The 12109-nt window shown below is 33.5% G+C and overlaps 1 protein-coding gene across 1 annotated transcript in view; it reads left to right on the top strand.

Annotated features, from left to right (window-relative positions):
* LRP1B (LDL receptor related protein 1B) overlaps positions 1–12109 on the top strand; it is a 1678044-nt gene that overhangs the window by 1426523 nt on the left and 239412 nt on the right. The window contains exons 61-62 of the mRNA XM_065928990.1: positions 6144–6332; positions 7175–7323. Coding sequence (XP_065785062.1) covers positions 6144–6332; positions 7175–7323 — 338 coding nt within the window. The remainder of the gene's footprint in view (positions 1–6143; positions 6333–7174; positions 7324–12109) is intronic.

Genomic DNA, 12109 nt, shown 5'->3' with positions numbered 1-12109 from the left:
TGGATTTAAACCATGGGAAGAATTGACAGATTAACTAGTGGAAGAAGAAAGAAGCTGGAGTATTCATTTATCCCCTTTCCCTCCATGCCCGACCACAGTGGTTTAGCAGGAGCTGAGCTCCTCCACCAATTGTCCGCATCATTGGTGCACGTGTGCCTAGACGCTTCAATTATGCCTGACTTTTTGCAGGCACGTTGCCTGCCAGTCTCTGGACTGTAGCCCACTAGGCTGCTCTGTCCATGAGGTTCTCCAGGCAAGATTTCTGGAGTGGGTTGCCATGCCCCCGTCAGGTCTACTCTGGGTAGGTGGCTCTTTTTCCTTCATTACAGTTTTCACCAGCTTCTGGTAACAGTTTTATGAAAGGACTTAATCTATCATCAGTTCCTTAGCCACACTTCTGTAAATTATATTGAGAAAATAATATAATCGCTTGTACAAAGACTGACTTCTTTCAATTAAAGTTTTTTCAACTATCATTAAAAAATGTGTCCCCTGTTTACTATAGGAAACTTGGCTGACACAAAAAGACTGGAAGAGTTTAAAAGTAATGAGAGGAGTTAGACTAATTTTGTTATGTTTCAATGTGAAAGAATGTGAAACTTTACTTGGGGCAATGGCACCAAAATTAAGAAAAACAGAGTCTTAAAATATATTAAAAATAAAAACATGATATTATTTAACATCAATATTTTATTTCATATGTTTATTGATTTTAAAGTTTTATGACATTAGGCTTCCAAACTGTAAGTGTAGAGTGAGGGTCAGGTTGACTTTATTGGATCATTGAGGTTTTCCAAACAATACATAAATTCTTATAACCAAAAGAAAAGAAAAATCAATATTCAAGTTACTCTGTAATTTTAATTCCTTCATAAAAATAACTATATAATTTAATGGTTGCATTCTATGAATTTTGTTCTTCTTTTAAAAATATTTATAATGGTTTTTAAATAAAAAAGTAAAATTGCTCTGTATAATATTTTAAAATAGCACTTATATCCTTGAAGTAAATCTTAGAGAAAAATAAGAAAAAACACAGAACATCAGTAGTAAAATTTCTATTTAAGTACTAACTATAATTTCTATTTAAGATCAAAGATTTGTTGCTGTTATTCAGTCACTAAGTCATGTCCAACTCTTTGTGACCCCATGGGCTGCAGCATGCCTGGCTTCCCTGTCCTTCACCATCTCCCAGAGTTTACTCAAACTCATGTCCATTGAGTTGTTGATGCCATCCAACCATGTCACCTCTCTTGTCCCCTTCTCTTGTCCTCAATTTTTCCCAGCATCAGGGTCTTTTCCAGTGAGCTGACTTTTCACATCAAGTGGTCCAAGTATTGGAGCTTCAGCATAAGTCCTTCCAATAAATATTCAGGGTTGATCTGAATATGCCATTATTCCAATGCAATCCAAACACCAACTATGAGATTTTAAACCAACCAAAGATGAGTTCTGTGTTATTGGTTCATATTGTTCTTAAGTATTTAAACTAGGTGAGTCCAAAATATAAAATTAGATTGGTATAATCCAGGAATATAATTATTTACCATGATAAATAATATTCAAAAAAATGAATAATCAAGAGTATTGTAATAGAGTACTTCTAACTGTGAGGCAACAGTTAAGCTGAAAGCATATTCTGTACTTTCAATTTTTCTGTTTATTGTAATTACTAGGAACCTAGTCAGGATTGCATCCAACTAGACTAACAGGAAAAAACTCTACAAAGGAATATTTCTTTGATTTATTTTTTGCCAAATATCAACTTCTTTCTCCTGATACATGTAGTCTATGAAATAAAAATTAGGAGCCTAGTGCTTGAGTGGAATGCTGGAACAGTACAATAAATAATGCTGTTATACAGAATAGAGGCCTAACTATAGAAAGCAGCTTTAAAATAGTTTTTAAACATATAATAAGTACCTGCTAAACTGCAGCCCACGCAAAGCTTCTGTTTTTCTTCTGTCTTTTGTGTGTCTACCTGTAAAATGAAAGTTTCTTTACATCTATTTTTTGCATTTTTCTTTTAATTAAGCAAAGGCAGTCTTATGTTTGAAAGGGGGGGCATATTATTTTTCTCTTAAATAGGATAACCATTATCATTTTGAGAAAACATTGACTACTTTTTTCATAAAATCAATGATATCTTAGTAAGAATTTGTTTGTTAAATGTTTCCCTCACAACATCACATTTCATATTTATATTATATATATATATATAGTTTATTTTGTCAGCTCCACTAACTACCAAATTACATTGCAAGACGTCTTTTTGTTGCTCTGTATTATGTATATGTATATAAAATACATATATGTATATACTATGCAAATATATTGTGGGCTTCCCTGGTGGTTTGATGGTAAAGAACTTGCCGGCAATACAGGAGACCTGGGTTCAATCCCTGGGTCAGGAAGCTTCCCTGGAGAAGGGAATCACTACCCGCTATAGTATTCTTTTGTGCAGAATTCCGTGGACAGAAGAGCCTGGTGGGCTGCAGTCCATGGGGACGCAAAGAGTGAGACACAGCTGAGCGACTAACACACACTTCCATATATATTACAGATATGTTGTAGGTACACATGCATACATATGTACACATGTACATACATATCTATAAGGTAAAAATAAGTAAATAGAGGTACAACCCAAAATAAGCAATTTTACTTTTCTCTTTCTAAATCAGGAACGTTTCTCATAACAAAGTATATAAGGCTCAGAATACCTTATTTACTCCCAGTGAGTCTGAACTCTCCGTGAATTGATGGAAAAATAAGCATAGCATTCATTCATTTATGCTTATCATTTATCAGTTAATAAATAGGAATTTTTTCACAGAAAATTTGTCAAATAACTCTTGTAAAGAAATTTTAGGTTCTAAATAAGAAATGAAGGCATACTGCCAAGTTATGAGCCAAACCCTGGAAAATGCAATATGTAAAGGTTTTTGTTTGTTTTGCTCTCTTTTGTTTTTCTTAATTTTTACTGGCATTGTTTGCGGTATTAGGGAGCACATCACTATCTTTTAGTAGTTTGTTGGAGCCACTATATTGTTACAGAGGTGTGAGACTGGATTTCATAGTTGGTGTTTTTACTCCATTTATTTTCTCTAGAAGAGAGACTCTGATAGCTGTGTTTGATGCTTGTGGTTTGGGAAATAAGCATGTATACCCAATCAACAGGCCTGAAGTGAGCTTTTAAAGCCACTAGTGATAGCCCTAGTCTTTGTCAATATCACACAAGAAATTGAATCAAACAGAGGGCCACTGGGCAAGTGGATTGATTTTCTTCATTTTGACCTGACTTTTCTATGTGCTTTGTACATTCAGCTATGTGCCATTCTTCTCTGAAATGAGTTCATCTTTCTGATCTCTATTTACTTATATGACTATCTGATAACAGGGTTTCTGGTGGACAGTCACTGCATACTTAGAGGTAGCAAACTTGCCCTTACCTTAAATCGCCCTGTGTCTGAAAATGACTTTAATGGAACTGATTTCAAGTAATTAATAAAATGATTTTCACATGGAGCTTAAGAAATTAGTCCCATTGTTTTAAATGCTTGTGTTAGTTTTCTTAGGCTGCCATAGACTTGGAGGATTAAACCACAGAAGTGTATTTTCTCATAGTTCTGGAGGTTGGGAGTCCCAGATCAAGATGTTGGCTGGCTTGGTTTCTCCTGAGGCCTCTCCCTTTGGCTGTGTTTAGCTGTCTTCCTGGTGCGCCTTCACGTGGCCTTTTCTCAATATATACACACCCGTGGTGTTGCTCTCTTCTTATAAGAACACTGTTATATTGAATTAAGGTCCCACTCATAGGGCCTTCATTTAACCTCCCTTACTTCTTTAAAGGTCCTATCTTTAAATACAGGGATATTGAGGTCTAGGGTTTCAACATATGAATTTTGAAAGGACACAATCCAGTTCACAGCCACACTTTACCTCACTAGGATGGCTTTCTCTAAGTCATGGCTAGTAGCCAAAGTGGCAAAGAATTCAAAAGCCAACAATCTGAATTGGATTCAAATACCAATATCTTCATTTACTATTTTTTTTTTTCCCCATCCTCTCTGGTCAAATTACTTGTTTTCCAGATTTTATCTTTGCTTTTTTATCTTAAAGTGAGGTCAGCTATTTCATGATGGAGTTGTTTTGAGCATTAAATGAATAGGTGTACAAAGTTGATATCTTTCTATAAGGTTTCTCAGTCTCAGAACTACTGATGCTTGGGCCTGATAACTCTTCCTTCTGGGACCAGAATTGCCTCCTATACTCGTTGAGAACTAACGGCCTATTTTCTGACACCCATGGGCTGAATAAATGTCAATTTTAGTTACTTATTGAATATTTCAACAGACTATGCTACTTTTGAGATGCTAAAAGATAAGTTCCTACAATAATTTCACTTTTTGTATAGAAGTTAATCAAATCTCTGGTGGACTGAGATTGTTTTAAAGTGGTGATTAATTTTTGAACCCCTAATTAATGATGTAATTACTTTCTTGTCATCTAAGGAAATCTGAGTTGAATATTTCTGAGACTTTCATTTTTTTCTGAAAATGTTTATTTTGGAAAATTTCAAACAAACACATTTATTGAAAAATTGCTTTGATGATCACATATCACCAAGAGTCATCCAATTATTAACATTTTGCCATATTTGTTTATCTTTATGAAATGATCTTGTATAGCTGAAGGAGGAGAATGGGCATAGCTTATATAAAAAACTGAGACATAATTCATTTTGGTAAAATGTCCTACTATTCATCTTTCTTTATTCAATTCTACTTATCACTGTACCAATGGGCTCCACATCTGGTAGTTACATGGATAATTCAGTTTGAGTTTCTGATCAAAGTGTGCACATCTGAATTTTTCTTAATTTCTTTACATCCTTCATATGCATAGTCTGTTCTTAGATGGACTTCTGACTAGACACTACATTATTTATAGTAGTCACTGAGTCTTATTTCTTTTGTTTCTACATTTTCTTAGTCATAGTGAATTCTCTGATCATATTTGGCCCACCTGAGTAAAAATAGCAAATTATTAGATCAAAAATTGTGCCTCTAGTTAATAATATAAATTTACCCAGCATTTAAAAAATAAGACTATAAACCCCCTGGAAAAAAGTGAATTATATTTTATTTTTTTTAGTTTTTCAGTGACTGTTGAATATCAAACATTAATTCTGTCATTAAAATCTAATCTATGAAAAAGTGCATATTACCTAGACAGCACCTTTTTTCATTAATGAGCATGTTGCAAGATTTCTAAAAGTAGATCTGAAAATTTATATTGATAAACATTTTGGAATGTTTGTACCAATTAGGGAATTTCCATTTTCTTTATTTATTGCTTTTTGTAAAAATAATTGAAGAAACCTCTATCACATTTTAAAATGATTTAACTCCAAACCACCAAACAAATTTATTGCATCTTATTTACCTGATAGGACCCTGGAATCTCTTGAATGAAAAATTTACTTTTGTGATGCTCAATCTACTATTTACATTTAAACCCAGTCATGTCATGAACGTATAACTATAAAATAATTTTAATCTGCAACTAAACAGGTTTATGATAGTTAAATCTGCATGATGCATTGTTATTTATCACATTTATATTTCTCCATCCTGATCCCAGCTTATTTTGCAAGTAAAAATAGTCATAAAACCTCAGTGACTAAAACGGTTAATAGTAGTCTTACAGTCACTCTGTCTCCAGGTAGATGAATGTTTCATCCCGGATATATAATTTAGTCCATTTAAAAGTGGGAGAAAGCAGTACCTGTGACTTTAAGGAGGATTTTGGTTAAAAACAACTGGATGGAGATATACATATATGTAGTTTTTAAAAGTTGGATGTTACTTGTTTCTGGTGAAGCAGTCTTTACTTTTGAGCAGGACTGAATTCATTTTCTTCCCAGTGGTTGAACCAATCTAAACCTGAGCAAAGCAACCTCCTGCACTAGATCCTGCATTCTCTTAACTGGTAATAAAGAACCTTGCCGGCCTGACAGGTTGTCACAGCAATTATTCACATGAAGTTCTGTCGCAGTTGTATCTGTCAGCCCATGTAGTATTGAATATTTTAACTGGCAGTCTTCCAAGACTGAACATTAATCTTACCATCTCCTATTACAGTCCCTAATCAAGATATTCCAGGGGTGATTGCACTAACATTGTTTGAAGACTACATCTACTGGACTGATGGGAAAACCAAGTCACTCAGCCGTGCCCATAAAACCTCGGGAGCAGACAGACTCTCACTGATTAACTCATGGCATGCCATCACAGATATCCAGGTGTATCATTCTTATAGACAACCTGATGGTAATTATTCTTTCCATGATTTCCATAAACACATCAACATCTTTTAGTAGCATTCCATTTTTTGTTTCCTTTAGGGTTAAGGGTAAATTTATTTTTGAGGAAGATTATTAGATTTCATTGCTTAGCATAATTGTATAGAATGCATTCAGCTGATGTAAAAAACTGCTGTTAAGGGATATGGTTTCCAGATAAATAAAACTGCAAGGAATTGTTGATTTGTTGAAATCATATTAAGCTAAATGACATGAGTACAGATAGCTGGAGAAGTGAATACTGCTTTCTTGAAATCATTTATTTACAAAATGGTTATAGGATTCCAGTTTCTGGAGTGCTAGGTGAAAGAAACTATATTTAAGTACTTCTGGGGATCCAAAAATGAGAACTGTATCAAGCATATGTCTAGTAGGAATTCTATCAGGCCATATGGAATAAAGTTTTGATTATTTTGCTGAAAACATACATTTGGCTTAGAAAAGAAAGCTACTGTCAGATGTAAATCATCATTTCATTATTTTATTTTGCATTTATATTTCTAATTCTATGTATATAGTCATCCAAAATACTGCTACTCTCTTTATTTTTCTGATGGACACTTTTTTCCTACTAAGATACTCACTATTGTAGAAATGCATTCTTAAAATTATTTAATGGTAAAATAAATATCATAGGGTTATGAGTAGAATTTGTAACAAAATAAAATTATATTTATAATCATGATGAGTTCTTGATTATGGCATTCTATTCAAATACATGTTATGAAGCTCAAATGTCTTATCTCTAATTGCATATTATATTATTGATCTTGTTTATCATGTTTTCTTTTGTCTCTTTCTTACCTGTAGTCTCCAAACACCTCTGTATGATAAATAATGGAGGTTGCAGTCATTTGTGCCTTTTAGCCCCTGGAAAGAGTCACACCTGTGCATGTCCCACCAACTTCTATCTTGCAGCTGATAATAGGACTTGCTTATCCAACTGCACAGCCAGTCAGGTGAGTGGGTTTCTAGAAATTAGTTCATGGCGTGTTTGAGGAAATTGTTATAAAGGTTCTGCCTGAGTTTTGTTTACTTAAACCAGTTTTGAAACATCAATTATTTTGGCTTGGTATAACATCAGATAAACATTTCATACATTACAGAGAGGGCCTCAGAGTAAAGGAAAAACAATTTGATGCATATTGTTAAAATGGGACTTTAGGAAATACAATAGAATTCAATTGGAAGACAAAAACAAATATGGAGACCATTCTTACACTAACCTATATAGAATAATGATGCAAATCATGAGTGAATATAAGAGAATGTCCACTCACAGCGGAATCATCAGAGGAGATTTGACCTATTCCAAGATGCTGCAGACATAAAGTTAAGGATAAGATATATGCAGTTTAAACAGACAAACAAAACAAACAAAAAAAGAATTTCCTAGGTAATCTGCTCTGTGTCACCATCTCTACCCCTGTCTCATTCCACTGAGTAAGTGGTATGGAAAAGATAGTTTTTAAAGTATTTTCCACATATTTTTATTTTAAAATTATATGATCTAAATAATTTCCTTCTGAAATGTTTTGCTTCAAAATATAATATTTTTCAGTATATTTCAGAAGTTATTTTTTCTACTTAATGGCAGTTACATAGACTTAGCTGTTTTACTTCCAAAATTTGAAGAAAAGTCATATGGCCTTATGACATTTGATTTTAATATTTGAGTAACTATCTTGTTTAAGATAAAATTGCCAAAAATATCATCATGTGATTTCCTTTTAAAAGTGACTAAATTTATTCTTAGGAGTCTGTCTTTTGAATGTGTTTGTTTTCCAATTCTAGCAGTGGCAGTGGCATTATGGCAAAAGACTGAATTTCTCTTAGGGTGTGTTTATTTTCAAAGAGAAGCTAATCCTAGCTCAACTTGCCTCTTAAGTTATGACTATGAGGATCATCCATTAAAGAACTATACAAATGAACTACATACTACATACAGCAGTATGTATAGTGGTTTAGGGGACAGATTCTCAAGCCAGACTCAATATGATGATAACCCTGACTGCTTTAAGTAAGCTGAATTACTTAATATCTTGGCTTTGTTACTTAACTTCTCGAAGACTCAGTTTTTTCATTTTTTAAATGGGAATGATGATATTTCCAGGCATGTGTTATAAAGATTACATGGGAAAAGTTAAGTGTTGTTGTTCTTGCCTTAGCCCTACAGTACAAATGGAATATACTTGAGTATGTGTGCATTTAGTGTGAGCTGCCCTCAGGAAGGTCTCATGTCTAGTTGAAAACATATGTCACAGTCTCTCTTTTATTTGCAAAAAAATCTGTCACTTTAATTATAATCTTACATAAGCAAAGTTCATTACTTTTGTAGAACTAGAAATTTGTCACTATGAGAGATAATATAAGCAACCTAGAGGTAAAATGTAAGAAATAAGTCACATCTTTAAAGAAAAAAAATATAAGTTCCGGTAATTTTGCTTAGTTTAGGCACATGTTCAGTTTAACCTCTGGATTCTTCTGAAATAACCTCTATTCTCTTGATTTGGAGCAGATCAGAGTCCCTCTATTGAGGCCCAGCACTGAGGTTGTAGGTGACTTGAGAGGAATGATGCCTGCCTAAGCCCCTTACAATGTGGTGAGCCTTCTTAGCCAGCTGAAAATAAAGTCAAAGGATGCTTGACACACAGATGAAAATCTTCAACAGCAAAACATATATAGTAAAACCTGAGCTTTGCTGTAGTCAGAAAAGGAGTAAGATGTTTCAAATTCAGTTCAGTTCAGTCACTCAGCCGTGTCGACTCTTTGTGACTCCATGGACTGCAGCACGCCAGGCTTCCCTGTCCATCACCAACTCCTGGAGCTTGCTCAAACTCATGTCCATTGAGTTGGTGATTACTAAGATAGTAAAGTCTAGAATTATATACACTAAAATAGTAAATTTTATATATAGAGAGAGGAAGAATTATATATACTCAATAGCAAAAAGTCTGATTAGTCAGTTCAATGAAAACATAAATGAACCTATAAAAGTATTGTTCATATAACTAAAGTACTTCTCAGTTTGGGATCAGTGATTATATGACTGAGATATTTATAATTTTTCAAATACTCCCAATAGCATTTTGCATGAATTTGAAAAACCAACAATAGCAAGGCAGAACAGTGACAACAGAACATCACGGATCAGATATCTTTGTTTTCAGTACTTCCTGAATAAAACAGTTATCATCACTTTGTCTCATTTTTAAGAAAAAAGTTAATGAAGAGTAAAATTTCAGCTGAACTGTCAGTGAGTGACTGTCCCTATAAGTCTTGTGGTTTACACAGTCATTTTGTCATCGATTCTTTTCTGATATAATGGGAGGAAAAAAAGATATACTGTATACTTCTTTCAGAAAAATCAATTCATAAAAACACCATACTTAGTGAGGCAGATTTTCAAATGAAGCAGATAATTTGTGTACTTCAGAATCATATCAGAAGCATTTTGATAATATTGCATTTTATACGTATCTTACTAAGGGACTTTGATTTGTTATCACTGAGTGGCTGCAGCCAATTATACATGCCCAAATATCATTGATTTTAAAAAAATAAAATAGGCAAACCACACTAATAAGAATTCTGTTAGTATTTAAAAAGAACATATGAAAACCTGGTAAAAAATAAAAATTAGGCCCCATTCTTCTAGTATGAATCACTTCAAATATTATATTTAAATCTTTTTAATTAGAACATTTTTAATAAATTTAAATGAATTTACTTATTTTTAGTGGAGACACTTCCTATATTGAGTAAATTTCACTACATGTAGTAATTACATTTTATCCAGGTATCCATTTTAGTAGGAACATTTAGATTTTTAATAGCTTCTTCTTGTGCATAATTGGCATTCTGCAATTAATTTTATGAAGATATTAGTCTTGGAGAGCATTTACTGTGAAGAATGTTTCATATTTACATTTAGCATTTATCTTTTTAAAGTAACTATATTTAAGTATGAAAAAATCACCCAGACACAAAATAGAAGTAATCTTCCCCTGAGACTAATGATTAAAATGATGTAGTTTAGCATAAGAAATAATAATAAATATATTTTAGCCTGGCCTTCCCTTAACTCAAAACCTTTTTCTGTCCTTATTCAAAATGAAATGGTAAGCACAATCATCATGTTGTATATCATTCCAACAGTGGGTGTTTATTTAAACAGAAATATTTTGTAAAATTAAAAAGATGCATTTAAGTATTTTTTAAATCTTGATTAGAGGGGCTTGGAATATACTCAGGAGACTTGAAATTATCTTACTAATGTACTTTGATATACTGCAATGACTGGAAATGTTTACTGTTCAGGGCAATTGGTTTTGGAGCTAGCCTTATATCCCCAGCAGTCACTATCTATAATAGTAATATTCTTCCTCTGATATTTTATGAAAACCACAAGAAACATGACCACAGGCTAAGTAAATATGGGAAACTCAGTTGAACTGGGAGATTTTCACTTGGATTCAGTGCTCTGTTCCCTCTTATATTGCCACTGGGTGGGGGGAACTTGCTCTTTCATTAATATATATATTAATAATATATGTATGTGTGTGTTAATCACTCAGTTGTGTCCAACTCTTTGCAATCCCATGGACTATAGCCCATCAGGCTCCTCTGTCCACAGGACTCTCCAGGCAAGAATACACGAGTGGGTTACCATTCCCCTTTCCAAGAGATCTTCCCGATCTAGGGATTGAACCCAGGTCTCTTGCATTGCAGGCAAGATTCTTTACCTATATATGTATATAGGCTTCATGGATATCCAGTGAATATCTGTCAATCAACTCCAGAATATCCAGACAGTTTCAGTAAAGGCTTGCATCAAATTATGCCTTACTTAAAGACAGTAACAGTATTTAAAATGAGCAAACTTTAGCTTGCTAATCCATTTTCATTAGAGAAAATTGAACCTAGGTTATATTTCTGTGTTACAAATCTGTCTGGCATGCAACTTGCTAAGATAAATGACACCTTGCATTTAGTCACTCACATGGGAATTACAATAAAATGTGTTTTCTTATTGAGAAAGAATAAATTTTATAAAATATCTTAATATTTTCAATTTCAGGAGAAGGAAAAATTTGAAGTGCTAGAATAAATCTACTGTGTATTGACTTTTTTCATGGCAACTATTTATGATGCATTTGCCTTCTATATGGAAAATTTGATTTTCTTTAGTTTCTTCTATCTAAAGAGTATACACTGTAACTGAATGTTGCTGACAAAAGGACAAGGTTGTGGTCTGATATCACTGAGGAATAAATTGGCTGAGTTTTCTTAGTCACTGTGTATAGTTGGCCAGTAGAGAACCTAGTAGGAACAATGTTTCAAATTAATTAAATTTGCTAAATTAAATTAGTTAAATTAATTCAAATTAACAAAATGAATTCAACTCAATACCTCTTCCTGGTATCTCTGATGATTTTTAGCCATATTCAGTGTTCAGTAAACTTTTTTCTGTAGAGGGTCAGAAAATAACTATTTTAGGCTTTGTGAATCACGTGGTCACTGTAGGAGTTACTAAACTGTTGTGGTGGTGAAAAGCATCCATAGACAATATGTAAATTCATGAACATATCTGTGCTCAGGAAATCTCCGGAGGTTTTCTTGAACAAAGTGCTTTCCTCACTGGTCTTTTTGCTCTTGCTTTCCATTTATTGCTTATGGTGGAATGCTCTAAGACTCCTACAGTTCAGCAGGAGGGTAGGCTAGGCTGCTGTGTACTGGTGAGTT

The sequence above is a fragment of the Muntiacus reevesi genome, chromosome 3 (assembly GCF_963930625.1).
Source record: "Muntiacus reevesi chromosome 3, mMunRee1.1, whole genome shotgun sequence".
Taxonomy (NCBI): domain Eukaryota; kingdom Metazoa; phylum Chordata; class Mammalia; order Artiodactyla; family Cervidae; genus Muntiacus; species Muntiacus reevesi.
The sequence above is the reverse complement of the archived record's forward strand: the minus strand, read 5'-3'. Positions and strand labels throughout refer to the sequence as shown.